At 53.2% G+C, this 27,879-nt stretch overlaps 11 protein-coding genes across 11 annotated transcripts; 6 read left to right on the top strand and 5 right to left on the bottom strand.

Moving 5' to 3' along the window:
* Positions 1-352: 352 nt before the first annotated feature.
* Positions 353-1,376, bottom strand: A1O3_03462 (uncharacterized protein; the record flags this gene model as incomplete). Its single annotated transcript, XM_007733600.1, has 3 exons — positions 353-608; positions 664-820; positions 875-1,376. The coding sequence occupies 3 exons, from the start codon at positions 1,374-1,376 to the stop codon at positions 353-355; spliced, it is 915 nt and encodes a 304-aa protein (XP_007731790.1).
* A 1,766-nt stretch (positions 1,377-3,142) lies between these two features.
* A1O3_03461 (uncharacterized protein) lies at positions 3,143-4,645 on the top strand (the record flags this gene model as incomplete). Its single annotated transcript, XM_007733599.1, has 2 exons — positions 3,143-3,472; positions 3,554-4,645. 2 exons carry the CDS (start codon positions 3,143-3,145, stop codon positions 4,643-4,645), a joined length of 1,422 nt encoding a protein of 473 aa, XP_007731789.1.
* A 530-nt stretch (positions 4,646-5,175) lies between these two features.
* A1O3_03460 (uncharacterized protein) lies at positions 5,176-5,960 on the top strand (the record flags this gene model as incomplete). Its single annotated transcript, XM_007733598.1, has 4 exons — positions 5,176-5,209; positions 5,262-5,366; positions 5,424-5,873; positions 5,926-5,960. 4 exons carry the CDS (start codon positions 5,176-5,178, stop codon positions 5,958-5,960), a joined length of 624 nt encoding a protein of 207 aa, XP_007731788.1.
* Positions 5,961-6,608: 648 nt separating this feature from the next.
* On the bottom strand, positions 6,609-7,757 carry A1O3_03459 (phosphatidylinositol transfer protein SFH5; the record flags this gene model as incomplete). Its single annotated transcript, XM_007733597.1, has 3 exons — positions 6,609-7,071; positions 7,135-7,583; positions 7,641-7,757. 3 exons carry the CDS (start codon positions 7,755-7,757, stop codon positions 6,609-6,611), a joined length of 1,029 nt encoding a protein of 342 aa, XP_007731787.1.
* A 493-nt stretch (positions 7,758-8,250) lies between these two features.
* Positions 8,251-9,242, top strand: A1O3_03458 (uncharacterized protein; the record flags this gene model as incomplete). Its single annotated transcript, XM_007733596.1, has 2 exons — positions 8,251-8,312; positions 8,375-9,242. 2 exons carry the CDS (start codon positions 8,251-8,253, stop codon positions 9,240-9,242), a joined length of 930 nt encoding a protein of 309 aa, XP_007731786.1.
* A 339-nt stretch (positions 9,243-9,581) lies between these two features.
* On the bottom strand, positions 9,582-10,543 carry A1O3_03457 (uncharacterized protein; the record flags this gene model as incomplete). The annotated part of the gene is made up of 2 exons (XM_007733595.1): positions 9,582-9,620; positions 9,758-10,543. The coding sequence occupies 2 exons, from the start codon at positions 10,541-10,543 to the stop codon at positions 9,582-9,584; spliced, it is 825 nt and encodes a 274-aa protein (XP_007731785.1).
* Positions 10,544-11,409: 866 nt separating this feature from the next.
* Positions 11,410-12,216, bottom strand: A1O3_03456 (uncharacterized protein; the record flags this gene model as incomplete). Its single annotated transcript, XM_007733594.1, has 1 exon — positions 11,410-12,216. The coding sequence occupies one exon, from the start codon at positions 12,214-12,216 to the stop codon at positions 11,410-11,412; it is 807 nt and encodes a 268-aa protein (XP_007731784.1).
* A 410-nt stretch (positions 12,217-12,626) lies between these two features.
* Positions 12,627-15,564, bottom strand: A1O3_03455 (uncharacterized protein; the record flags this gene model as incomplete). The annotated part of the gene is made up of 2 exons (XM_007733593.1): positions 12,627-15,442; positions 15,498-15,564. The coding sequence occupies 2 exons, from the start codon at positions 15,562-15,564 to the stop codon at positions 12,627-12,629; spliced, it is 2,883 nt and encodes a 960-aa protein (XP_007731783.1).
* Positions 15,565-16,961: 1,397 nt separating this feature from the next.
* On the top strand, positions 16,962-21,179 carry A1O3_03454 (uncharacterized protein; the record flags this gene model as incomplete). Its single annotated transcript, XM_007733592.1, has 1 exon — positions 16,962-21,179. One exon carries the CDS (start codon positions 16,962-16,964, stop codon positions 21,177-21,179), a length of 4,218 nt encoding a protein of 1,405 aa, XP_007731782.1.
* A 482-nt stretch (positions 21,180-21,661) lies between these two features.
* A1O3_03453 (uncharacterized protein) lies at positions 21,662-24,370 on the top strand (the record flags this gene model as incomplete). The annotated part of the gene is made up of 2 exons (XM_007733591.1): positions 21,662-23,198; positions 23,274-24,370. 2 exons carry the CDS (start codon positions 21,662-21,664, stop codon positions 24,368-24,370), a joined length of 2,634 nt encoding a protein of 877 aa, XP_007731781.1.
* An 835-nt stretch (positions 24,371-25,205) lies between these two features.
* On the top strand, positions 25,206-26,090 carry A1O3_03452 (uncharacterized protein; the record flags this gene model as incomplete). Its single annotated transcript, XM_007733590.1, has 3 exons — positions 25,206-25,301; positions 25,439-25,714; positions 25,935-26,090. The coding sequence occupies 3 exons, from the start codon at positions 25,206-25,208 to the stop codon at positions 26,088-26,090; spliced, it is 528 nt and encodes a 175-aa protein (XP_007731780.1).
* Positions 26,091-27,879: the final 1,789 nt, after the last annotated feature.

Here is a 27,879-nt window from a genome sequence, read left to right as displayed (position 1 = left end):
GTGCCTTTGCCACTTAGAGGAAAAGCAGGCGGCATCTGAAATGATTGATTTGCAGAGGGTTAGAAGACAGAAGACAGAAGACAGAGACACTGGCAGTCGACGAAGATGCCGCCTCTCAGATTAGGCCTAAGCCTCTTCAGGGACATGACGCAATGATCAGGCTGAGCGAGGCTGAGCTCGCCAAGTTCTCTCTGCTGCGAAAGAACGTGGCCTCTGTGCAAATCGGACTACAGGTAGGTAGGTAGGTACTTCGCCTGGACGGAAGGCTATTCAAGTTGCATCTTACGTAGTCGAATGCCGAGGTCATGAAACAATGCTATCCTATCTCATCGCTTACAGAGACTCTCCAACCTCAATTCTCCACCAACCACTTTTTCAAAAACTCGGCCTGTGTGCTCGCATTCCTCTCAAAGAGAGGGCCCGAATATGCTTCGAAGTGCCCACCAGGTAACAACTGCAGCTGTTTGGGTTCCTTCGCGCGGGCATATGCTCCCAGTGCCAAGTCAGCAGGTGTCAGCACATCTCCCCTGCCAACCGTCAAGAGAAGTGGGGTCGGTGAGATCTTTTCGATCAGTTGTTGTGGCTCATAAGCACGGAAAAGTTCGATCCTGAATGATGGGTTCAGCAGAGATGCAGAAGAAATAGAAACAGGGTCAGACCTACGACTTGAGAGTAACGGTGTTCTTCCAGTTCGATTTCTTCTCCCAGGACGAGAAAAATTCATAGCTATCTGGAGTTGGCAGAGCAGACGGTTTCAAGGGATCAGCATCAACAACAGGCACCACCCCGGGTTCTTTGCCCTCTGCTCTGGCAATTCTGTCTGGAGGAGGTTAGCATCGAAGTGGCGCACGACGGTGTAGAGGTTCGAGTATACCTGCGGCAAACGCGCCGTTGAATCCAACGGCAAAGTCTGGACGGACAAGCCGACTGAAATTATCCCAACCACTCACCAACGGAACCTGACTCAGGACAGCCTTGACTCTTCTGTCCACGGCGCCAACATACAGGACGTGACCGCCACTGTAAGACGAACCCCAGATCCCGATCTTGTCAGGGTTGACCTCTGGCCTTGTTGCCGCATAGGTGATGGCGTCGGAGATATCACTGCATTGAGTAATGGGGACAATTTCACTCCTCGGTTCGCCTTCGGCCTGATCACTGTCGCCGAATCCTCGGTTGTCATAGACCAGACAGGTGATGGGGAGTTTGGAGACAAAATATTCGGCGAACGTGTTGAGGTCCATCTCTTTAAGGGCGGAGAAGCCATGGGACAAGACCAAGCAAGGAGATTTGCCTGAGGATAATTCACTGGTATAAAACCAGCCCCTGAGGGTGACTCGATCAGAGGTTTTAAACTCGACGTCTTCTCTTCCCATGATGGAGGTAGAAGGGAGAAACGGTTAATAGAGAGGTCTTGAGCAGAGAATTGTCACACAAAGATCCCTTGACGACGAGAAGATGAAAGCCGCTGCAGGAGAGATCGAACTGGAGTACTCTCCCACAACCTCGGGTTAAGAATGGTGGGCAGAGGACAGGGTGAAATGGCACAAGGGACCAGGGATGTGATCGCTCGGTGTTTTATGGAGAAAGGAAACCATCATCAACGTGTTCGAGTCGGCTAGACTCGACGGGGAAAAGGAGCTGGTAATAATGGTGCAATAGTGGTGATATATTCAACGTTCACAGCCCCGCAGGCGGTAGCGATCGACATCCAAGTACCTACCACTGGCACACAGAGGAAAAGCGAGGGTCCAGGTTCAAGCCTATCTTCTTGCCAGCGACAATAGTCGACTGGAAGGGGTAGCTTCGCTCAGCTTAAAACGGGTTTAGACGGGGGTGGTGGTGGCTGCGGTTTGACCGGAACCGCAGAGACATCCATTGCGGAAACAAGCGAATGGCAAGGATAGGCCCTCATCGCGTAGCGAAAGCCAGGATTAGCCGTTGCCAATTATGTGTAATAGCAAGAAGGTGTTGGAGGCATTTCTAGTCTAGCCGGGGGTGCATCAGCCAGTTGGAGATGGATGCCTCAGGGCCCTTCTCAAATGCAGTTGGGTCCGTGTAGCACTGGAGGTATTTGATGTTTCCCTCTGTTCTACTGGTACTTCTAGTCAGGTTGTGGCCATCGCCGGAATCAAACCGCTTGTGGGTTGTAAGAGGACGCAGGACACGGTGGAGAGTGCGTTCGGTGTACGTTTAGCCCGCAGAGCTTGCGTCGTGCCAATGCAGGTAGGGCGTGTATGACAGGACTAGCTGCAGCAGGAATGACCCTCGATGCAATGTTGCGTGAGGTGGTTCTGCACCGACTCGGCGGCTCAAGTGGCCATGACATCCTGTACAACGACATCGGAGGTTTCGATGTGGACTGTGGGGGGACTGAAGAACCATGGTTCTGGAGATGCGATAGAAGGGTATCGAATAGGAAGAGGAAGAGTAGAGACAGACGCAGATGGAGATGGAGATGGAGATGAGAGACAGCGGGAGGGCCGCCTATTGCTGACGATTTGCTGGCGGCGCAGGCATCAAGTATCGAGCATCAGGCCCACAGATTACGAAGCACGGTCTAGATCACGTGATGGTCACGTGGTATTCAAAGAAAGGGGCGCCAGAAGGTGGTTCGGGCTCAAAGACGTATTCAATGTTCATGTTGTCTTTGTTATGCGCTCCTCTCTCTATCTTATGCAATGTCGCAGTCAAAGTGCCAACACTATAGGCATACATACAACGACTGTTATTGTTGACGATGGAACCCGGAGCCTGAAATTGAAATGGATGACTGCGTTGGTGCAGGCCTGGGCCTCACCAAGCATCCGGGAATTTCTTCTGCACTATTACTATCACCATCACCACCTCTCTAAGCGGCATTTCAACTGTCCTTGTCCTAAGAGAACGACTCATGGAGGGCACCTGCCTTATTTAGAGATCTGAAACAGAGCATGGACGCTCGGAAACGATCTTGGACAGATGAAGCTCAATTCTCCGAGTTCCGAGGCGGAGAACGGCGACCAACTCCCTCCACTGATTGACTCTGCCTCCCACCAGCAGCTTGATCAAATGGAACCTGGATATAAATCAGCACAAGGCACCACGCAGATTGTCCTCGGTGGTAGGCTATCCAGGAGGAACTGCAGACACCGTCGCCGCTATGTCTCCAACATACGATGTACTCGTAGTCGGGGCCGGATTATCGGGTCTTCAAGCGGCATTGACGCTCCACGCCGCCGGTCTTTCGTACGTCGTTCTTGAAGCCCGCGACCGGGTGGGCGGCAAGGTCTTCACGCTGCGCTCCCCAGAGACGGGGGCGGTCAAGTCAGACTTGGGAGCGGCATGGATCAACGACAGCAATCAGAACCAGATGTGGTCGTTGGCCAAGATCTTGGGATTGGAAACGTTCGTGCAGAACACGAAAGGCGATGTGGTGGTGCAGGATTTCGACGGGAGTTTGATCAAGTTCCCCTATGGCGATGCGCCCAAGGTCAGTCCAGGGCCCCTCGTTGACTGCCAATGTCTATACAAACACCTCCCTGCATCGTGGTGAGTTGACAATCCCGCTTAGTATCCTTCGGCGGAAGATACAAGCTCTTGCGTTTCCATTCGCGACGAGGTTGAAAGGCTCTCCACGACACAATCATCGTCCATCCTCTCAGCCGGCCGGCATCGCCAGCAGCTGGACAGCATGTCATTCGAGACATATCTGCGGAATGCGAAAGTGACGGAAAAGGCGTTTGCGACCGCCCAGGTTTGGACTCATGCCATGCTGGGTATGGATCCGTCCGAGATCTCGGCATTGTATTTCATCGAATACTGTGCCGCAGGAGGTGGGTTGATGACGATGCGCTCCGACCAGAAGGATGGCGGGCAGTATCTTCGCATCCGTCAGGGGATGTCGGCGTTTCCGGAGGGCCTGGCGCGAAAACTACGACCCGGGTCTGTCAAACTGTGTAGCCCGGTCGCGAGCATTTCTCAAGATTCCGACGGTATGGTCTCTGTGAGCACCATAGGCCGCTCCCCGAAAACATATCACGCTCGCAAAGTCATCATCTCCATCCCCACGCCAGTGTACAAGACTATCAGCTTCGAACCCCCTCTGCCACCGTCCAAGACTGCTGTGGTCAATCGCACCCGTTATGGCTTCTACACGAAATATATCATCACTTTCAGCAGGCCGTTCTGGACGGAGAAGAGCCTTTGCGGGCTGGCGCAGTCATTTACTGGTCCTGTTTCCGTTTTCCGCGACACCAGCCTCGGGGAGCAAAGTTACTGCCTCACATGCTTTCTTGGGGGACAGTTCGGGCGGAAATGGGCGGCGCAGGACGCGGAGGCCAAGAGGTCTTCTGTGTTGAAGCAGATCAGTGACATCTTCGCCGATGGTCAAGACATTGCGCCTTTGTTCATCGAGGCGCACGAATCGCCCTGGATGGAGGAGGAATACTCGGGCTGGGGGTGTCCATGTCCCACCATGCCGCCAGGGGTGTTGGCCGATGGCTGGGAGGCGCTGTGTGCGCCAGTGGGCAATCTGCATTTTGTGGGCACCGAGTTAAGCACTGTTTGGCGGGGGTACATGGAAGGGGCTGTGAGGACTGGGGAAAGGGGAGCGATGGAGGCAATAACCGCATTGAAAGGGAACAAGGTGGCAGCGAGACTATAGGTGGGTAATGGCTGCCTAAGCCCAGCCCATGCCTGGTCTGAAAGTGAAAGTCCTTCCTCATTCGAATGGATCCCTCCTCCGCCATTACCTCTTACCCTTAACCCTTAGGTAACTCTGGCACCCTCCCCTGCCTCCTTGCCCTGAGGCTTTCTGCCCTCGTTGTGGCTGGCCTGTTGACTGTTGACTTTTTCACATGCTCCAAGGCTCAGGCATGTGACCGCTTTGCTGGCTTGCGTGCTACAATGACGTCAAGTTCTTTCCCCCGTTTGTGTGATTGCATCACTCGCCTTGGATGCTTCCTTCCCTGCCAGTTACTTGCTTGCAAGACGTTGAAACCTTGAAATCGAAGCAGCAAACCTAAACTTCTGCCTATTTCTTCATCTCAACACTTTCCAACTTCTCTCCTCTTTACCACCACCATCAACACTACAGGTAGTCTAGTTCAAGCACCACACTCACTCGTCAAGCCATCTCTCTGTCTCTGCAAATCCACCTCATATCAACTCCAAGCCACCAGCCCAACCGTGATCATGTCTGACACCGGACGCAAGCCCTTGACCGATCGTAAGTTCACTCACTGCCTCCGCAACCTGACACCCGGCTCACCTGCTTGCAGAGGTCCAACAGAAAATCACTCCTGACTCCCAGAAGTCCACCTTCGACCAGGCCAAAGACTCTGCCACTGGCACTGCAGACAGTGTTGCAGGACTGGTGCAGCCAGGTATTTTCTCTCTGGTGCCACCCAGGTGATCAACAACACCCAATAACACGTCTACAGGAGATAGCAAGTCTACCACCCAGAAACTCTCTGACGAGACCCGTTCCAACGTCAACACCGGCGGCGACAAATTGTCCTCGGCTACGCAAAACATCCAGGACACCGCCTCTAACTACACCCAAAAGGCTAGTGCGAATACCGGGGAAGCACAAGAGACAGGCAAGGGTTACCTGCAACAGGCACAAGGCACTGCATCCGACTACACCCAAAAGGCACAAGAGACTGCGTCGGACGCTACTCAGAAGGCACAAGGCACCGCATCCGACTACACCCAGAAGGCGCAAGAGACTGCAGCGGACGTGACTCAGAAAGCACAAGATACCGCATCCGACGTCTCGCAGCAGGCTAGTGCCAATGCCGGTGCAGCACAAGAAGCCGGCAAAGGATATTTGCAACAGGCCCAAGATATCGCTGCTAGTGCCTTGAACAGTGCTAGTAAGACTGCAGCAGGTAAGTACTCATCTGAACCTTGCTCAGCACCCTGAAGCTAACTGTCGCGGAGACCTTGCCAACACCATCTCGGGTGAAAAGAAATAGGTCCTCAACTCTTAGGATCTTTGCGTGAGTATCAGAAGTCCGCTTTCACGCAGGGGCCAGATATGTGATACCCTACATCCATGAATTATGGAATGCCGCTCCTTCAGCCCATCAGTTGAGGGGGGAGATCCATCGGGGGATTGATGGAGATGATCATTCATAGCTCTACTTCAACGATGAATTAGTATTGCTCCTAAGCCTTTCAAGTTGACAGTTGCTGTTTCCCGCTAGCTCCAGCTAGCCTTCTCCTCCTGTGAGCATCCCAGTAGCCGTGTCATTATGCCTGTTGGCCATAGAAACGCAGATGCGTCAGCGCCTGGATCCGTTCCACCAGTTCAGTAGGGGAGAAAGCGAGGGCTCCATCTGCTAAAAGAGATGGTCAAGGGGTGATGGAGGGCAGGAATCTCTCTAATACTACGGACGGGATTGTGACGTGACTGTCGTCGAAGAGGAAGAAGATGATTGGCATGGTGTGGAATTCGAGATTGAACTGAACTAACTGGGGTATACGCTCGCTCAAACATGGTAGCCCTCTTCCAATGAGCGATAGAAGGCCCCGGATAGATCCCCCTGCATCATTACGAGTGGAAATGGCCCTCCTCCCCCCCAGGGGTTTTGCTTGGTCCTCAACTTCAGTCGACTTTGACCTCAGGCTTTCTGTTCATCCTCCAGAAAAGGCTGCTTTCCTACGCTGTTGAGATCGCTGCCCTTCCCACCATACTCCTTTGGGATCAGGTCGGCGAGTCCCGTGACGGTGCCGGTGGTGAATTCTTTGGAGAGATTGGCGCCATTGCTCATGGGATGGAACTTCTTGAGAGTCTTGGGAGCGACGAACAACTTCATCAAGGCATAAACGAAGCCCATGAAGGCGGGCACATTGACAAAGAACTTCTCCTTCAGAAGCTCGGGATAGTTCTGGGCAAAGATCTCGATGGTCTTGGTGCTGGCGGCCTTGACCACGGGAGATTGACGCAAGAAGCTGATCGACTTGTAGTCGTGCACTTGGATGATCTTGTACGGATCGTGCTCCGCAGTGATGGGCTTGGTGGCCTTGGAGATGTCGAGTGAATGAAGAGCCTCCTCCATGAGGGCGACTCTCCATTCAATGAACCTGTTCTCTTGGTCAATCCACAACCCTCGACTTCGTGTTATCAGAGATCTCTAGAGGTCTTACTCATCCACGTTGCCAAACGTCTCTTCCACATGCTTCACACTGCCGTAAATGTTCCAGGTGATGACTTCTTTGGCTTCCGGGTCCGGCGCATCAAGGGCTCCATAGACCGTCACATAGCCCAGGCCCTGGAATTTGTTGCGGTTGAACTTCTTTCCCAGCAGGTCCAGCGGCTTGATCTTGGCTCGCCAGTCGAGCGTTTTGCCCAGTTGCTCCTTGGCTTTGGCGAGATCGGCGTCATTGGCATTGAGATATTTCTGCAGCACGATCTGGGTGGGAACGTGGCCTGCGGGATCGGCTAGGGTGACCCCCCAGATTTCCGGATGCCCGTGAGCTTGGGCAAAAGTCCAGAGTTGCTCGATGGGAGTTGTAGCCTTCTCAACTGGAACCTCGGTGCTCTCATTCTGCTTATTTCCCTGGGGTGTCTCGACGGGCACGGGGCCGGTGGTGTCCTGGGTTTGGTCAGTGGCCACCAAGAGGCGGAAGGTGGTTCAGAGGCGGACTCGTACGGTAGACGGACTGGTCTCTTCAGCAGGCTTGTTCTCTGCCGAGTCTGGGATCACAGAAGAAACTTCTCCCGGAAGTGTTGCATTATTAGGGGCGGCGGTGGTCGTGCCGGTAGCCATTCTGAGCAAAAGCTTCTCAGCCAGCCACGATATGTTCAGAAAGCGGCAACAAGTAATAACACAAGCAACTTAGTGCTATGGCATGCAAAGGTCCAGCTGATGCAAGACAGCCACCTACTCTGTGTAGACGGTGGTAGATTGAAGAGTGTAGCAAAGGACATGGAAACCCATCGATATATCATCGATATATGGATGCCTAATCTAATCTGATGCGTGCGAAGTCGGGGCCGAGGATCATGGCCCGACCATCGCCGATCCGATCACGTGAATGACGTGACCAGGCCCCGAAGTACTACTCGTCAATACCAATGTTCCTAGTGGCCACTAGTTACCACTAATGACCCAGGCTTATCGATAAGGATAAATCTTGGCGGAAAAAGACTGTATCGGCAGACTTATGTACGGTACAGACTACCTGAAGACAGCCACCGCCTGTTGTCTCTTTTTCCTCGCTGCCAGCCGCACCCCTTCCTCCCCTCTCTAACCTCTAACCATGGCTGCCGACGAGATCGTATGGCAGGTCATCAATCAGCAGTTTTGCTCCTTCAAATTAAAGTATGCATGGCCCTTTTCCCCGCTGCAAGTGATGGACTGCGCCTAACCAAAAAATTTCCTAGGCTGAGCGCCAAAGACCAAACCTTCTGCCGCAACGAGTACAACCTGACAGGGTTTTGTAATCGACAGTCATGTCCTCTGGCAAACTCGCGCTATGCCACTGTCCGCCCCGACCCTGATACTGGGGCATTGTATCTCTTCATCAAGTCCCCCGAGCGAGTTCACCTGCCGTCCAAATGGTGGGAAAAGATCCGGCTGCCGAACAACTATGAAAAGGCCCTTGCCCAGATCGACGAGAAGCTGATCTACTGGCCGAAATTCTACACGCACAAATGCAAGCAGCGACTGACGAGGTTGACACAAGTGGCCATCCGTCAGAGGAGAATCGCCAAGGAGGAGGAGCGACTCGGCGAGAAGCTTGTGCCTAAATTGTCCAGCAAGATACGCCGTCGAGAAGAGACGCGAGAGAGGAAGGCCGAAAGTGCGGCCAAGGTCGAAAGGGCCATTGAGAGGGAACTCATTGACCGGTTGCGAAGCGGCGTCTATGGCGATCGCCCGATTAACGTGGAAGAGAACGTGTGGAAGAAGGTGCTCAAGGGTCTCGAAAGGGCAGAGAATGGAGAGGATCTGGCAGAGGAAGACGAAGAGTATGAAGAGGAGGTCGAGGGTGAGGTTGAGTACGTCTCCGACGTCGAAGCCAGTGGGGACGAATTGGAGGATTTTGACGACTGGTTTGACGGAGAGAGCACCGGCGAAGACGACGGGTCGCAACCTTCTTCCGATGAAGACGACGAAGACGATGAAGAAGGACCTACGCCAGGCGGGAAGAGAAAACGAGCCGCGCCGGCTCCCAAGCCTCGTAAGAAAAAGGGACGGGTCGAGATCGAGTATGAGACGGAACTGCCGCAGAAGCAGGCATTGCGTGCTTGAGACGGTGAGCAGGAGATGGGCTTCCACGATGATGATCTCGGCATGTCAGGCAGGCGTTATGGGGTTTAAAAATAGTCTCTATTAGGTCGAGTTGCATGCTAGGACGTGTTGACGCAGCCAATTTTCAGGCATTTTTTCAGACAGATGATACATGTGGTTCATTGACTGCTTCCACCCAAGTCCTTCGGGCATCCTAAACCGTCACGCCCTCGTGGCCTGGCGAGTTCCTACATGCCAATGCTGTGAACCATCGAGACCTAGAAGTTTCACAGGCGGTTGATCAGACGCTTTTGTTGTGAGCTGCCTGAGCTCTGTGGGCTCTGCCCTACCAGTAGTCTTTCATGTTTTGCGACATATGCCCTTGACATATCTGAATACCTGGAAGACAAATGCGAGTCAGCACGATTCAGATTCTGATTCGATCAAGATGCGCGCGCCCATGACATGACATGACATGGTATGGTATGGTATGGTATGTGTGGGATCAGTAGCACAGCACACTGCAAGCGACGTACCTCGTGGCCCCTGAAGTCTCCGGTGGTGGTGACGGACCTTTGATCCCAGCCTCCCATGCCCAAGATGATCCTGTCGACCTTCCCATTCAGGCGACAGCCGCCGGTGAAGAGGGGCCAGAACCAGCCGAGCAGCCAGGCATACGACATGGTGACAGGATCGGAGGAGTTCTCGACGTGCTCGAAGAACAGGAACTCGCCGCCCGGCTTCAGCAGGGCCTGGATGACGGCGACGGTGGCGGCCAACTGGGGCTGCGGGGCCGAGCATAGCGACTTGATGGCGACGACGGTGTCGAAGACCCCTTGTTCCGGCAGAGTCGAGGTGGTGGCGGGCACGAGCCCGGCCTTCTTCAGCGCCGGCAGCAGACTTCCGGGCTGGGCGGCGGCTTCGAGGGCCACGAACTTGGCGCCTCCGAGCCCGTGGGCGGCGGCCATCTCGGCCAGGCGCGCATGCAAGAACGCGTTCGGCTCGGCGCCGTACAGGGTCGAGATCTGCCCCGGCCGGTAGTGGTACATCTGGTCGCCGCCGCCGGGGCCGAGTTCCAGTACGGCGCCGCGCGCTCGCGACAGCAGCTCGTCGATGTGCTCGACCTGGATCTCCGAGGCGGCCATCTTGGGCCCGATGATGCGCCAGAAGTTCTCGAACCATTTCGCCCGGAAGGAGGTCGGGCTGCTGACGAGCAGAAGAGGATGCAGCACCGCCGTGATGGGCAGGTAGCTGATCGAGATGCCGACCAGGATCAACGGTTCCACGTACGATCGGACTCGGTCTAGTAGAGACACTGCCATGGCTTAAGCCTTGCGCCTTATGTGCACTGGTAACCTGGTAACCTGGTAACCTGGTAACCTGGTAACCTGGTTGTATGGTACCGAGTGCACGTACGGAGTACAGACCAAGGAGAGAGATCTCCGGGGACCAGCTAGCAAGAAAAAGGGAAGGAAAGGAAAGAAGCGCAGCACGGCAAGAAATGGACGGACTGGATTCTGGATTAGTATTCTAGATATTCTAGATCCTGATCTCATTGTAAGTACGGAGTAGCCGAGCCAGTACGAGTAAATCCCCAGAGACGGGGAAAATCCGACTAACAAGTCTGTTGGTCACGTGATGGTCCGGCCCAGGGAGATTGGAGTTGAAGGGAAAGTCTGGCTTCTTCTTGACGGAGAAGATGATGGAGTAATGAGAGCAAGACACCGCTCAGGGAGTCGGACTTGCTAACCAATGTACTTTGGCTGCTTCCACAGAGTAGCCTCGGAGAGCAAGGATGCGGATGCGTGTACGGATACGTGTACTGGAGTCGGCGCTCTGTAGGGTCCCAGCATCGCACAGATACCAGATACCAGATACCCATGGACGGATTGAAAAGGAGGCGAGAGTGATATAGATGGAAAAGGCGGAGAGTGAGATAGATTGAAAAGGCGCAGAGCGAGATAGATGGAAAAGGCAAACCGCAATCTGACAACTGCATTGATGACAAAGGACAAGAACTGGGAATGCACAGGTAGGTAAATAACCACACCTCTTTCTGTCCTCGTCGTAGCTCCCACCGCAGTCTGGCCCGTTTCAGAGTTCGAGTTGTGTTTGATGACTGATAGAGTGCGTACGAGGTCAGTCAATGAGCGGCCGTGGCCGTATCCTGCCGACTATCCTCTCCTCATCACCCCTTTTCGCTGTTCTTCTGGCTCTGGCTCTCTCTCTCCTTCCCGAGTGCCGCTTGGCCCTGTCGTTCCACAACATCCTCGTCACCTGCCTCTATCTCTTTCTCCTGGTCCTCCTCCTTCTTGTCGTCGTCGTCGTCGTCGTCGTCCATGTCTTCCTCGTCTTCCCTACGACCAGTGGCCCCCTCTTCCCCCCCTTCTAAACTTCTATACTTCCTCCTCCGTTTCTTCTCCGCACTCCTCTTCTTCCTGCTCTTCCGTTCCTGGACTTTGCTCACCCGACTCTCGTCGCCTTTCTGGAGCAGCTCGACTTTCTCCGCCAACAGTCGCTTAGCGATCGTGTGGTTTTGAGACCGACTCCGCGTCGCCTGGCACTTGACCACGATCCCCGTCGGGATGTGCGTCAGCTGCGCCGCCGACGCGGTTTTGTTGATCTTTTGCCCACCCGGTCCGGACCCTTTCAGATAGCTGTGGTGGATTTCCGAGTCGGGGAGCGTTGGGCGGGGGGGCAGAGGTGGCGCACGTTTCTTTTTGTGTCTCCGAGCCGTCGTGCTGAACCGCGGGCGGCGACCTGCGGGTTCAGACTCAGATGGTCGCGGTAGGAATGTCGACACCCGGCTGATCTGTGGTGGCTGGCTGCCTGGCCGCACTCGAGCCTCCGAGTATAGATGCATCAGAGGCCTTGGGCGACCGGCCGCAAGCGAAACCGAGGCCGTGCTCGTCGAGGTCGAGTAGAATGTGTGGCCGTCACGTTGGAGCGGAAGCAAGCAAAGAATGCGGTGCCGCCAGGGGCGGATGCGATGCATGGCTACATGACACACACAGACTGGATCTGTGTTCCGAACAGAAACAGGAACCACTCACTTGGGAGGTAACAAGGTTGCTTGACAGACACGCACTCAACTTGATGTTCATTGGAACTTGGAGTTGGTGGTACTCCGAATGTTTTTCAGGAGTGCCATCTACGGCAGGTTAGCCGCCAGTCAGCCTTGCGCCTTTAACGAGACACAGTGCACAAGGCTGCCAGAATGACACAATCGGGCTATTCTATCGAGCATTCCTGTATTTGTGATCCAGGAACCCTCTTCGGTCTATGGGAAGATGGTACATGACTTTTGATTTCAACATCTCACCACCGTCACCTCCTAATTCACCCCCTGACTGGTCTCAGCTTCATCCTGTATCAATCCCCGTCTGATTCTCCCACCCCCGGCCGTCACAGAGCCATGTAGGCGCTCAAGACTTTCTTTGCATCTGGGCTTAGATTATCATTGACCACCCGCCCTATCCTCCCTCCGTGCCTCTGATCAGCAGCCTTGAGATAGTGGCCCACCCACTTTCTCAAGTCCGTAATGTCCGCGAATGGGTCGCTGATTGGGCGTCGGACGGTGTTCAACTGGGTGAAACCAACACCGAAACTACTGTCTTCGACATCAAGCTCAGCAATGGTATCTTCTGCTTTTGGCGGCAACGGAGGATCTTCTAGCAGCTTGAGCAATGCGTTACACGTCAAGGGCCAGCCTTTGGGATATCGGTCCACGAAGGCCTGGGATTCAGCGAGCGTCTTGGCTAATGAAATGGCGGCAATCTTCCGATCAAGAGGACGAGCCAGCTCTTGTGTCTTTGGAAGGATGATACCCAAGTAGAGCTGTCGGAAAACATCATGCTGAACGCGATCCGTAGCGGCAACGAAGAAATCAGCCCCAAGACCCTTGTCGCTGCGCGACGAGATGAAGTGGTAAAACCTGACGAATCGGATCTGAAACGCTTGCGACTGCTTGCCCTGCAGGCGGGTAAGCATGATATTCAACAGATGAACCCAGTACTGCTCTAGGGCAGAAGCTGGCAAGGTCGAGATGACCGTCTCCAACAGATCAAACCCGTAGCCTTCGAATACTTTGGTTGACACCAACTTTTGGAAGATCCCGAGAACGCCTTCGACTTGATTGGCGGAGATCAGTTCATCAGCAGCTCGGGGAATGATGGCAGACAGCAGTCGAACCAAGGCTGGAATATTACCACGCTGCTCCCACAACGTAGGCCCAAGGATAGGCGCAATGAGCGGTCTGTATTGTACCGGCAATGGTTTGCTAGGCTCAGCCTCTAGGAGAGCTGCCATCAATTGGAAAACATAAGGGACAAATTCCTCCACATTATTCGCAAGAATTGCTGCAAACGGGTTGAAGAGGTGAGCGCCCAATGCTTCTGATTGTGCCGATGGAGTAAATCTGATCAAAGCTCCTAGACTTTCGAAATGATAGTAATAGAATTTCGGATTGCTCGGGTTGGTAGAGATGATGGTTGTTATGGTGGTCAGATGTTGTAGAACGCTCTCGGCTATGGCAGATATGCCGTCTTTGAGAACTATCAAGACTCTCATGATGCAACGCATGATGAATTCGTTCTCCTGGACCTTCTCGGCTGCTTCGTCCTTCTCCACCAGACTGAACAGATGTTCAAGGAGACTGCTTGCGAGAGGCCTAATGTCGGCTGGGTCGATAACGGGTTTTCCAGTCTCATCGGTCATAGCCAATACTCTTTCCACGGCAACAGCTGCATAGGTATAGACGCAGAAGTTTGAATCTCCTAGCAGATTGACCAGTAGCGGCATGACTTGTTGCCACTGATCTTTGGTGATGATACTTCGAAACACGTAAAGATATTTGATGGCATCCACCTTGATCAGAGGCTGGGTATGCTGATCCTGCAGGTCACTGGCAAGATTTTTTGAAAAGAAGTCGCCGATATCAACAAGAGGATTCGTCTTGGTCACTCCATGCGTGGATGTTGTGCTTCCTTTGGCGGCAATCGCGTGGAACAAGCTCACCGCGGTATCTTTGGCTCTCCAGTTGTCCTGAGGATTGCTCGTGAAGTCTTGAACGCATTTCTGAACATAAGTGATGGCAATTGCAGTCACGGATTGCTCGAATTGGTCACTCAGCTGGCGTAAGAAATCTCCCGCTGCCCTTCGACGAGTTTCGCTATCGGATCCTTCGAGATCTCGACGGATAAATTCGATGGGTTCGTCTTCAAACATTTCGACATCCAAATCTCGCAGCGCCACATTTGGAAGGATGACCTTCTCAATAATCTGGGTCTGAATGTTGGGATTGTTGAAAGTTTGCGCCTGTTCATTAATCCCTCCCACCTGCGTCAGAAAGTGAAGAGCCTTGCTGACGAGAATGTCATTTTTGGGTTCCGGTCCAGTCGTCGTCAAAAGATTCCAGGAGCTCTCCACGAAACTTGGGACATGTTTGGAGAAATCATCGTAATATTTGGCGATGTAGAGGGACAGTGCCTCGAAAATGTTTGCTTTCGTGTTCTCCAACGGACCAGCCTCGGATTCATCGTCGGTCTGCAGGAGAGGGTTCTGGTACAAGAGATATTTCAATAGCAAGTTTGATATTCCCGCCAGGTTGTCTTCAAAAACAGGTGACAGATCCTGACAGGACAGGTCATAGAAGAGCAGAAGAATCAGGTCGAGTTCTGCAAAAGCGTTCTGAATGGCTCCCTTATCATTGCTATGGCTCTCGATGTAGACATCAAGACTCTGCCACAACGAGAGGAAAGGTTGAGCAAACTTTGTAAGGACATGGTTGATCTCGGTGAACAGTTCATCAGATCGAAACAATGGGCGCCACCGTGCAAAGATGGAATGGGCGACCTGGAGAACCCCCGCATTGACTATCGGGTCACCTGGTTTCAACCGGGATACCAGATCATCGACCAACGTGTCCCATCGTTCCCAGAAGTCACTGTCTGCGATTACGCTGATCGCTTCACCCAGCTGTGTTTGAATGCCCCGCGGCACAGATATCATGAGCCCCACGATTTCGGTTTTGATTGCACTGACATCTTGCTGGGGGAGACGGTAGTTCCCCTCCACATCGGTCCAGTTGCGTTTAATGAAGTTCTTGAAGGCGAGGGCACTGGCAAGCCGTGTATTGTACTTGAACTCGTCGGAGGCCGTGATTTGAAGTAGAGACAGCGCAAACCCCGGCTTCTTTTCTTCGGCGCGGATCTTGAGTTCGGCTGAGAAAAAAGTCAGAAGTGCATCAACGGAGGAAGATCAGGGTACTCCGCCTACCTTCCTTGTTCTGACGGGGGTCGAGACTGGCATCAAGCAGCTGGGCCAGAGGCTGCAAAGCGGCCATGGTGACGGCGGTCGAGAAATGTGGACGACAGGGTCACTGGATACTGGACAGCTTATGGGATATCACTGCATAATGGCCGGCGATCGAACTGACAACAGATGCGCAATGGGTGGTTGCTGTCGCTGAGAGGGGCGAGAAGAGAGAGGAGACGTCTGCAGAGCTATCCGTAGCACACGCAGACCAGATCGTTAAAGACGTGAGAAGCGAGAAGATGGAGCAAGAGGAAAGTGAGAGGAGAAGACGCCGGGTAGAAATGTCTGAGGGATTGTTTACCTGAACTTCTTTGTACTAAGCAGTTACAATTAGTGGCCGTAACTTGTTTGGTGGAAGCGGCAGAATTGTCTCTCTGACCGCCTACCGGGACTACGCATGCCGGCTCCCTGCTGTTCTGTAACTTCTGCCACTACTACGTACTGTGGACTGCTTGGACACCGAAGGCAGAAGGGACATCACGTGCATTGTGACTAAGCAGCACGGCTAAACGCGGCGGGGACGGTGGCAGCATGAAGTCATGCAGTGCAAAGTCTGCACCTGCAGTTGCATTCCTTATCCTTATCCGCACTGTGGCTGATGCAGTGCCTCAGTGGCGAGGTGCTCGACTTGGCCTCATGCGCAGCGCAGCGCAGTTTGGTTCACCACTGGTTTTCCCTGCGGATCTGGCCATCTCAACTCTCCATCGTTGCTGATAACATCCCTCCACTCAGTCTCATGCTTTTTCTTCATCGAATGCGCTACTTCCCGGCCCCTCTGGATTCACCGTCAAAGTCCGCCTGTTTGGTCTTCCTCTGATCTCGAGACTCGGATGGAATTGTTAGCGTTATCAAAGGGGAGCCTCTGAGATTCGAATTCCACTCTCCAACTCGCGCTGTACTGCCGCCTGAAACCTAGACCTCGCATCCAGCGCCTGGTGTAGCCTGATATCTACCAACCTGAAAATTTTCAATTCATTTATCCGATGTAAAGCGCCTCTCATATCTGGTCCTATTACGATTCCTCCAGCGACCTCTGCCTAGGTAAGGCTCCACTTCCTGTCCGCTGTGACCTGCACCTGATACGTATTCACGATGGACTGTTATACGAGTGCACAATTTTATTCGGCCCTTTCCGCGTCTTCGAATGCTGTCTGTTTTGAACCCTCAGTTCTTCCAGACTAGACATTTATAATACTGTTGCTGCTTCTTGGTGTTCTGCTACCCCTCGCTTGGGTGATTTTTCCCCCTTCTGGGACCAGCCCAATCTCTAATCTCTTCGATGGATCTTGCGCCATGTTCCATATGCTGACTGTGAGTTGTCCAGAAGCGAACACCTGTCGTATGTCGACTGGAAATGAACCGTCTCAACAAAGGTCGTCCAACGCCAATACTGACAGAGATGGCCGGAGGCTGTCACTCTGGCACATGCCCGGGTTGGGTCAGAGTTCTCGCAGTCTAGACAGTTCTACTCCAGTGGATCGAAACACTGAGAAGTTGCCCCGTGATGAGGCACCCCTGGATCTGAGAGAAATCCTACAAGAGGGACGTTTGCTCACTGACACGCCGGACGAGGCACGTTCTTGGCTTCTCGGGTTTGGCAACTTCCGATCTGGCACGGATGTTTCGCTCAGATTTCTTGATATTCATAAAGACGATCAAGGCCATCCGGGCACTGTCTCCTTGCTTTCACTACTGATCCAATGGGTCCCAGTCTGGGCGAAGAAAGCGGACCGGGCAAGAAAGGAGCACAAGAACTCACGGTCAGGTCCTGTCAAGGACCAAAAGAATTTGCTCTGGCTACTCCGATATGTTTGCGACTACATCGAGTTGGGACATGTCGGCTTCGCCCCTCTCGAACTGTCCCAAACAGTGAATTGTGCAACGACTGTTTGTTTGAACGCTAGCCGGGAGGAAGATATCAATGCTGGTATCAACATTCTCTACGCTGTTCTTCTACACTTCGAGTATCCTAGGGATGGCCTTGATGAGACACTGGTGGTTCTATGCGCATCTGCGGCAAACCTGTCACCGCTGCCAGACCATCTATTGGATTGTGCAAAATTTCTTGCTGCCGGATACCTCCATCAAGAAGTCATGGAGACTCTCTATTCTTTCCTACAGACACCTACTCTTGAGAACGGGGCCAAGAGTATGTCGCATGCCAGAGGCGCCACCGTCCTTTTGAGAGCTCTCGTGGACGAGCGACGCGTCAATGATGGCTTCGTCCTGGAGTCGGAAGTCTGCCTCGAACAGCTTCAATCGGCCGCCAAAAATGGGGTATTTCGACTCTGCCACGACATACTCGGCCTTCTGCACGCTGTTCTTGCTAGTGAGCAAGGAAGGTCCGAGATTTCTACCCTGGATTTTAGTCTTATCATCAACATTATCCGGCTTTGCCTAGCAATGACTCCTCCAAGTCATCCTGGAACAACCACTACAAGGACCACTCTGTCACCGACCTCGAGTCAGGATGAGGAGTTCAATCGACACTATGGAAAGCGTTTCCGGGAAAGAGATTCCATGGTTACCACGCTGGGTCAAGATCTGTGTCTTGAGTGGGAGCAGCTTCCTGTTTTCAGTCGTAATGTTGTCCATGAGTTTTTTCTGGATTTCCCTCAGTATGCAGAGCCATCTCAATTGTCGCTAACATTGGACTATGCGAACGACAAGTATCTGCTACTTGGTGAGCCTGGTGTCAGAAAAAAGTATTCTGATCTGATCTACGAGCGGATTGTGCAAAAGCAATCCTTACCGGCGACATGTCGCATCCAAGCTATCGGATTCCTCGTTCAAATGGGCAACCAAGCTGAAGATGGCTCGGCAAATGATCAACGCAGCGATACCTACGTGTGGGTACTCGAGAGGCTCTTAGATCAGACTGACGTTGAGCAAGATGCACAGGTGCTCGGAGCGCTACTCACGTTCATGGAATCACTGGTCTCCAACCGTGGCGAGGCAGTCAAACAGGACGAACTGACAGCGCGCATGATCGAACGACTCAACACTCTGGTTTTCTCAGGTTCAGCTGGAGGCCCTTTCAACGACGAGCTCGCCATATCAGCCACCAAAGTCCTGGTAACTATTTTCAGCTACAGCATTCATACCAATGTAAGACCAGCCGTCCGGTCGATCCAGGTATTACTTGATATCGCAAGTTCCCGCTGCAAATACCGCCCAGCAAGGCTGGTATCGAAACAGCTTCTATTTCGCATCCGAGCAGATGATGCTGGCTTCATTTACATTGCAAAAACCAGTGAAAGCCGTCATATTGCAAGTGCACTTCTACGCACGCGCGAATCAGTCGAGATCTTCAATCACGAACTGCCTTCTTCACAGCGGCACTCGGCAAGTAGCACCAGTCTATCAACAAAATCCGACGTCGGCGAACCGCTGTGGATGTACCCAGATACCGAAGATGTGACATTCCCCTTGGCTGGGCGTGCTTCCACCATCCTCAATGTCGACATGTCTACCAATCCGGACATACAGGCTGAGCTTGACATGGACACCTGGCTCATGAGCATTATAAGATGCTTCCAAACTGACGCCGACTGGGAGACCTACAGCTATACCGTAGTGCACGCAGCTGCACAAGTCAACAATATCGCTCTATTCCTCAACTCCATGGAAGCTGTTGTCAAGCTGCGCCAGGTTCTTTGTGATCAGGTCGTCAATAACGCATTCCGAGAGGCGCCTCCCCAGACTGGACTGAAGCGTTCCGATGTCGCCATATGCTTATTCAACTTCCTGATTGCTTTGATCCCCTATGCCACCATGAAATCAGAGGCGGTTCAGAAGGGCTTTGGAGATGATCTTGTTAGGACATTCCTATCTGGACTCGGCGGAGCTTGGGAAGGGACATCTCGTCCTTGTATCCAGGCGCTGTCCATCTGCAGTCTGGAGATACCAGCATCGGTAGCGACATTATACCCCACCATCATCGACAAGATGTCAAAGAATATGACCCAAGCTCACCTCACCGCCCACATCTTGGAGTTTTTGACTCAAGTTTCGCTTTTGCCGCAGATGCATTCAAACCTCAACCCAGACGAGATTCAGATGATATTCGGGATGTGCATACAATTCCTTGAGAAGACAAGGGAGCAGCAACACGCCTCTCTGACCTCGCCTCCTGGGAGAATCCACCTGCCCTCGCGCCATAGTGGGATGAACTTCCGACGCCCACCATATCGAGCATCCATGCTGACGGACATTGGACTGCCCCAATATTCTGCTAGTTTGGCCTATCACAACATGATCTTCTGGTTTCTTTCGCTTCGCCTCGATATTCGAGCAAAATATGTCAATTGGATTGTCCCGAGGCTGGTTTGGAAAAATGCACGAGGAGAAGAAACGATCGATGAGCAAAGTGAAGTGTTGATTGACATGATGCAAAGGTCGGCGTTTTCTGACCTGGGGGAAACATCTCTAGATCCCAACTTTGCAGAGCCTGAAGACGGTCCAGTGACATCAGCTTCATGGATTGTAGGCCTCAGTGTCATCACAGCCCAGACCGCCGGCCGTACGGGCAAGACTCAGATCATCAAGCGCCAGGCTTCAGGCACGACTTATGCCAGGTACGAACAGACGACAGGGCCTGTACCTACTCATCTTGCACCATATCACACGGAGATCCGTCATCAAGGAGTGGCCACGATTGAAGTGCTGCCATCGCATATCCTTCTCCAAATGGTGGCCAGCGCCGCCGCGACGAGTGTGGCTGACCAACCGTTACTTTTGCCCAAGGAGGACTCTGTCACACGCGCTCTGGAGAGCATTGATCGCATTCCGACCGTGTCTAGCCACAAGATCGGTGTGCTTTACATTGGCGAGGGGCAATTCGCCGAGTCTGAATACCTTGCAAATGTCACAGGGTCTCGCGACTTCGAGCGTCTTCTCGAAGCCCTCGGTTATGTTGTATCGTTGAAACCACCCGTACACTTCAATCCCCAAGGGTTAGAGTACCACCGAGATGGCGATCAAACAATAGCGTGGCGAGACCGAGTTAACGAGATTGTCTATCTCGTCCCGACGATGATGCCGACCGATCTTGAGGACGATCCTCACTGCATAATGAAGAAGGCGCATGTTGGCAACTGCCATGTCAACATCGTCTTCAACCGATCAGGTTTGGCATGGAAATTCGATAATTTCAAATCTCAGTTGAATTATGTCAACATTGTGATTACGCCTGCCTGCCATGCGCGGGCAAACCCAGATCCTGACATCTTGCCCGGATTCTATTTGGTTCAGGTAGTGACACGAGACGGTATCCCCAACATATCCCCGGCTGCGGAACCTAAGCTCATTTCAGCCGCTCAGCTGGGTTCGTTCGTTCGAGTTCTGGCATTGAATGCCAATCTGTTTTGTCAGACGTGGAATACCAAAGATAGCGATACGGAGTTCCCAAGTACGTGGCGAGCAAGACTTCAACATATCAAGAGATTGAAGGAACGAATGATCAACAAATCCGGTGAGAAGCAGGCTGCAGGTCTTGCCCCAGCCTCGAGCGCCGGTTCAGCACCAGGTGCGGCCGGAGGCAGAAGGACGCCAGCTCGGGAGGAAATTGGCGGCATTCGAAAGGGCGGCGCCCTGGCGGCGCAGTTAGACTTTAGTTCGTGGACTCTCCAAAAGGAGTTCTGATACAGCGGTATGTCTGGGATGGAACACAAAATGGATAGCATGGTGTTGGGGGGAGGGCAAAAGTACACTGCTTTGAATGGGGGTTTTTAACTGTAGCGAAAAGTTGGTTAATAGCATTGGCCTGTCTCTCTCAAGGGTAGCATTTGGCCATCACCTTGTCAAGCAAGAAGTAGTAATTGTGTCGTAGCAACGAGGCTACGGCGACAGCAGCGATGATGGCGGTTGCATTGCCCCTCGTTCAAGAGACTGAGCTTCAGGTGCGGAGCGGCCTCCTAAGCCTAAGCCTACGTCACCTGTCATCTGCGACCCGACCACCACGTCCGTCCCCCTCCAGCATCCCGACCACCAGGCATCAGGAATTCCTGCGTGACACTCGCCACCTCACCACTCACAATCTATATTGCGTTGACCCTCCTGGTCTGGGCCTCTAGTCTACCGATCATGCTGAGCTCGTTTGGTCGACTCCTCCAGGCAAAAACACAATGACGTCCCAGCAGGCTTCGTCCAAACCAGACCCTCCATCCCCGTCAGCGTCCTTCTACGACCTCTCCGATGACGAAGAAGGGGGATATAATACCATCACACACACTTCTACCACAAGAGGTGTCAAGCTGCTTTATTCCAAGAGCAAGGTCTATGTACACCCCACGCCGTCCGCCAAAGACAACATCCCCGGCTTCATCGCTCTCGTCCAACAGAAACCCGCGCCGCTGTCCCCCGATGATCGACCCAATTCCTCAGACTCGTCCGGAAAGAGAACAAATGCTGCTTCATACCTTCTTGCCTGGGTTCCAGAGGCCTCTCTGGCCCAGGACGAGCTCAGCGCCTATGTCAAGGTGGACTTGAAGGACGGCGAATCACCTCCCAAACAGACCTACCTAGTCCCTCCGCCCCCGGTTGCGACATCCTTTGAGGAATCCCCGGTCGGCCCATATTCCTTCTCGCTCCCCCTGTCCAGCATCTACTCCATTCACGTTCGTCCTCCAAGTCTAGGCTGGTGGTATGGTAGTATAGTCGTCAATACCCGTGCAGGATCGAGCCTCCCCGCTCTATTCTTCCACGATTCTGAGTGTGAAAGCACCATTCTACAAAAGAAGAAAAGGGCCCGGGAGTCTTTCGACCCTTTTGGCGAGAGTGGAGAGTTATTCTGGGGTGGGGACGAGGTTATACGCTGGCTCAAGAGATATGTAATGGTGGAACGGAGCACTGCTGAGCCATCCATCTATCTAATAGACCCGTCCGAGGAGGACCGGCTTGGTTTTGGTCAGGGTCGAAAATCACTGGAAGGCAAACACCAAACCGTCAATCCCGACATGAAGAAACCTAATCAGAAAAATCCGCCTGGGCCAGGCATGGATCCGCTCACCAAAGCGCTCAAGGAGACAAGATGGAAGATATTGGAGCAGTTATCTAAAGTCACCACCTTTACACGGCGGACTGCGGAAGATCTTGCTAACAACAAGAACATCCCTCCTCAAGTGCGTCGCCTCATCCAAAACCCTGAAATTCAAACCCTCCAAGATGAATTCGACAGTGCCAAGTTATACCTGGCGAGGTGGGCCATGACTATCGCAGAGCAAAGTGAGCGAGAGAAGAGGCAGAGAATCTGGACGGCAAGGGACGCCTTAGACTCGGAGGAAACCAGTGTGGGAGACTTCGAAATCCTCGACATGGAGGCTGGGAAGATGACTCTGGCGGACAGCAAGAGAAGACCGGTCAACCTGGAAGAGTGGGAGTCGTTCTTCGACTCCAAGGGTAGACTGCAGGTGACTGTGGATGAGGTCAAGGAGCGAATATTCCATGGCGGCCTCGATCCCGAAGATGGGGTGCGAAAGGAAGCCTGGCCATTTTTGTTGGAGGTCTATGGCTGGGACAGCACGGAGGAAGAAAGACACGCCTACATGAACAGCAAGAGAGACGAATACGTCCAACTGAAAGGGGCCTGGTGGGACAGGATGATTGAGGGAGCGGCCACTCCTGAACAGGAGGAATGGTGGAAGGAACAGAAGAGTCGTATTGGTGAGTTTCTATCACAGTCCCCCAAACCTGTTCTCAATCTCACAACCCCCGCTGACCTGGCAATCCGACATGTAGAAAAAGATGTCCATCGAACAGATCGACACATTCCCTTGTTCGCAGGCGAAGACATCCCTCACCCGGATCCAAGCTCACCATTCTACAGCCCTGATGGTCCTGGTACTAATGTACACTTGGAGCAATTGAAAGACATGCTCCTGACATACCTGGAATACGACACCCCCCCTTCTCCCACTACCTCCTCTGCGCCTCACTACCAAACCCGCAACCCTCATCCTCAGAATTTGGGCTACGTACAAGGCATGTCCGACCTTCTTTCTCCTCTCTACGCCGTGTTCCAGGACGACGCGGTCGCATTTTGGGCCTTCGTAGCCTTTATGCGGCGTATGTCTCGGAACTTTGTGCGCTCACAAGTGGGCATGCGAGCCCAACTCAGCACCCTCGATCAGCTGGTGCAGATCCTTGACCCGAAGCTCTACGTTCATCTCCAGGCCGCCGACTCAACCAACTTTTTCTTCTTCTTCCGGATGCTGTTGGTATGGTACAAGCGCGAATTTGAATGGAGTGACACTCTAAGGCTATGGGAATCTTTGTGGACCGACTATTACAGTTCCCAGTTTCACCTCTTCATTGCAGTTGCAATTCTCGAGAAACACCGCGACGTTATTATGGACCACCTCCGCCACTTTGATGAGATTCTGAAATACATCAACGAGCTATCTGGTACTATTGAATTACAGGAGATCCTATTCCGGGCGGAAGGGCTGTTCCGACGGTTTGAGAAGACCATCGAGGCAGTGGACCGGAAGAACACCTTTCCGGAACCGAGTGGAGGGGAATTGAGGCAGCGAAGGCCGGCTGACGACGCCGATGGCAAGAATCAAGACTCTTCAACATCCGCCATAGCTACCGGCACTGGCAACCCATCGTCAACGGCAGCGGGCTCGTCGTCGACCCTTCGACAAGGTCTCCCGGCCCGGCCTCGTCAAGCACCCGCCCAACAGGCGCAAAAGGGGAAGGCAAAAGAAGTCGAGAAGAGAGCAGAACAAGTCGTGACGCCCGAACTTCGTCTGCTTCTGAGCCGGAAAATCATCACATTCGACGACGAAGAAGCTGATGTGGCGAAGCCAAGGGCCAGTGGATTGAAGGACTAACGCCAACGAAGGCATGTAGAAATGAGAGGACAAGCAATATTGGGTGGTTCAGGGTCACGAATTGGTTACGGCGTTGGTTGATGGCACTTGACGACATGGAAACCGGCTGAGACATTCTACTGGCAAGGGGAGTGTTGCGAGGCAAGGCGAGCTCATTTCAACGTACGATTCAAGGGTCAAGGATCCGACTGCGACTCGGTCACGGCGGCCCACGGGTTTGGCATGGGATGTACTGTATAAGCAGGCCAGCAATAAACAACGTTCGCTGGTTCGCACATGTTTATCTCGCCCGCTATGGCCTTAGGTACAAAACCATGGTTACATGCTCTTCAAATGTATAGGAACATAACGTACTATACAACGGTGGTCAAGGTCAGCAGCCATCAAAATGCTGCGGGCAATGGACGTGGTGAAGATGGAACTGGCGAGGGAGGAACCCCGCAAAGATTCCATCCAGATGCTAATAATAAGAATCTGGGGTATTAATTTAGGAATTGTCGATTGATTGCACCGTGCCGGACCTCGTCAGAGGCGCCGGTGGCAGTGATTAGGGGGTCAAAGGACTAATAAGACTCGTTCTCACTACCTCACCTGCGTCCTGCTCAACTACTTCGCCCTCCCCCCCTGCCCCTTAGGTGGCACCGTGGCCCCTAAGCCCCTAAGCCCCCCTGGCCATTCGAGTCCCAATCCACGAGCAACGCAGACGCAGCCGCAGCCGCAGTCGTGCCTTGATCACAGACCTCCCTTCGACCTCTGCCGACCCCAAACACATCTTACACACCTAAATCGAGTTGAGTTGTTGTACTCCGTATAGTCGGACTGGGCAATGGGCATCATGCCCACACACCTCGTCATCACGACATTGCAAGCCGCTGGCCTGAGTGCCACGTCCAATGTCCTCGCCCAGTACATCACGGCCCACCGAGAGAAGGTATGTGCGTCAAGCTCGCCCACTTCCACCCCCGAGATCCATCTGGCATCTGCAGACCTCCTTGCAGGCGTGGTCTCAAGCAGACGCAAACCTGCTTGCCTGAGCTGTTGTATCTCACTGACACGCCATGTCTTCAGAAACCATTCGCCATCCACGTCCGCCCCCTCCTGCAATTCGTCCTCTTCACGTTCCTGTCATGTCCACCGAACATCCTCTGGCAGGACTTCCTCGAGGACAAGTTCCCGGGATATACATCTGTGGGTGGGGAGAGGATGCTGCACAAGCCCAATACGGCGCGCAAGTTCCTCTTTGACCAGACGCTCGGGGCGTTTGTGAATACCCTGGCCTTTGTTGCTGCAATGGCTGCGTTCAAGGGCAAGGGCTGGAGAGGCGTGCAGAGGGAGGTTGAAAGAGTATGTCACATTACCTTGACGTTCAATCCGTTCCGACACCTTTGTAGTCTACACGTAATACGTCCCGTCACTCCGTCCGCCCTCTTTCGAGGCCATCTTCCTTTGAGGCTGGCTATGGCCCATTTCCCTCCAGGCCCACTGGAAGATGGTCCGTCCCATTGCATCTACAAGTCCAAGTCTCGAGACCGGTGCTGACTACGAGGGGGGTGTGTCCTTCTAGGACCTGGTGCCGCTCATGATCAACAGCTGGAAACTGTGGCCCTTGGTGGCCTTGATCAATTTCACCTTCGTCCCAGTCAATCAGCGAGTCATCGTCGCCAGCGTCGTCGGTCTATTCTGGGGCATCTATCTCAGTTTATTTGCGGCGTTGGATTAAGAAGCTAAGGTGTGTGACAGAGCAACATGATCTGAAGACGGCAGACTACAGCATAATGGGGACGTAATATTGAAACAAGAAGAGCGCTCCGACTATGATCGGGTTCGCCGCGTCCCAAAACAGTACCCTTTGGAGATCTGATGTGCTATCGGCGACATTTGAGCATGCACTGTTCCTCTGCATAACTTGGTTGGCCGGGCTGAGGCTCAGAGCAGGACGCCGTGTCCTGTCTTCACCCAGTGCCCGCTCCTAGACAATACCAGTCCCGCTTTCCGACCAGGGCACCAGGTACTGTGTCTACAAATGTACAGGGACTGACATACGGTGGCTTTCCCCTCCAACCGGGCTAAGGAGCATGTACATTTCTTTGGCGAGCAAGCACAAGAAGCGTGTGGGATTCAAGTCGACGCCTGTGCAGGGTATATTGGCCTTGGTCTTGGGAGCACCAGCTTCGTTGCCGACGGGCGACGCCAAAGTCGCTTTTCACGGATCACGGAAGAATACGATTGTGGAGGAAGCCTGCATCTATAGCACAGAAGGGCCCGCTGCTGCCCTTAGCCGCCCTACTCCCATATCGTTTCCTTTGAAGCCGCTCCTCTGTAGGGCACCCAGAGAGAAGAGATGCAGCGTCCTCAGAGGGCTTGAGGCTCGTCCGCCTCGAGATGAGACTGACGCGGGAATAGCATCTGCCGGAACAGAGGAATGTCTTCAGCACCGAGCAAAGGGACAAGTACTATTACATGCCATGTATCGTGGACGATGGAATCGATTGATCAACACGCATGCTCTCGTCCCGATGAGCAGGCCACCGTCTGCCACCAGAAGATGGCTCGAAGTCATGAATCCCAGACGTATCGTGACCGACCATGGTTTTGATTTTGGTTCGGGATTGTGCTGCTGCTCTACTTCTACTACTACTTCTATCTTCTTTGATCTCTGCTTCCAGCCGTCGCCGATATGACCCCACCGCATCAATGGTAAAGGTCAGGGAGCAGAGCAGCTCGTGAGAAAGCGAGAGAGTGACGCATGCTAAATACAGCGTGGTCATCCCCGAAGAATTGGGCGTGAGGCGTGAAAGAGGAGAAAGAAGATGGAAAAGGAGAAGGAGAAGGAAAAGCTGTCTGTCATATTTCTCATAGAATCCATCCTACGTCTGGTTCTTGAAATCCCGAATCATGGTCCGCAATGCGCCTTCTGCATATATATCTCCGTGCCCCGTGTCTCTCGAGTCTAATGCTGTGATGAGGATATTGTCTACCTCCCTCACTGTACGAGAGGACATGGCGCCCGCCTCTGCCCAGCAAAAAGGGAGACGGACGACCTCCGTCCTGTTCCAGGGCCTAAGCCCACGTAAGGCTCTGTTCGCCTAGGCTGTAGACCCCCAAAGCAAAGGCTGAGGGGCCTTCTTCAAGTTCAAAGTCCAGCCGGATGCTGCAGGAGGGATTGAATGTTTGGCCATGTACTTTTGCGTTGGGTTGCGGGTGTCTGGCATGTGCTTTTGCGTTGCGGGTATCAGTGCTATATACAAGACCGTGTGTATTCGAATATTCGTTAGATGTGTATCCGTATCCGTATCTGGCGTGGTCATGGATATATATATACGTCGTGGACTCGTGGGTCGTGGGAATGCAGTGTTTATTGGTGTGGTTGGTCGTCATCGTCATCGTCACCGATCCTCTGTTTCCAGCCCCTGCTGTCCTTGAGATTCATCAGTCGAGTCGCTTCATCTATCTGTGTAATGCGTATGTAAGCAATGCTGGGTTCGTGTCGGCGTGCCCCCGAAAAAAGA

Source organism: Capronia epimyces, assembly GCF_000585565.1.
Source record: "Capronia epimyces CBS 606.96 chromosome Unknown aczIQ-supercont1.3, whole genome shotgun sequence".
Classification (NCBI taxonomy): domain Eukaryota; kingdom Fungi; phylum Ascomycota; class Eurotiomycetes; order Chaetothyriales; family Herpotrichiellaceae; genus Capronia; species Capronia epimyces.
This window is presented reverse-complemented; position numbering and strand designations above follow the sequence as displayed.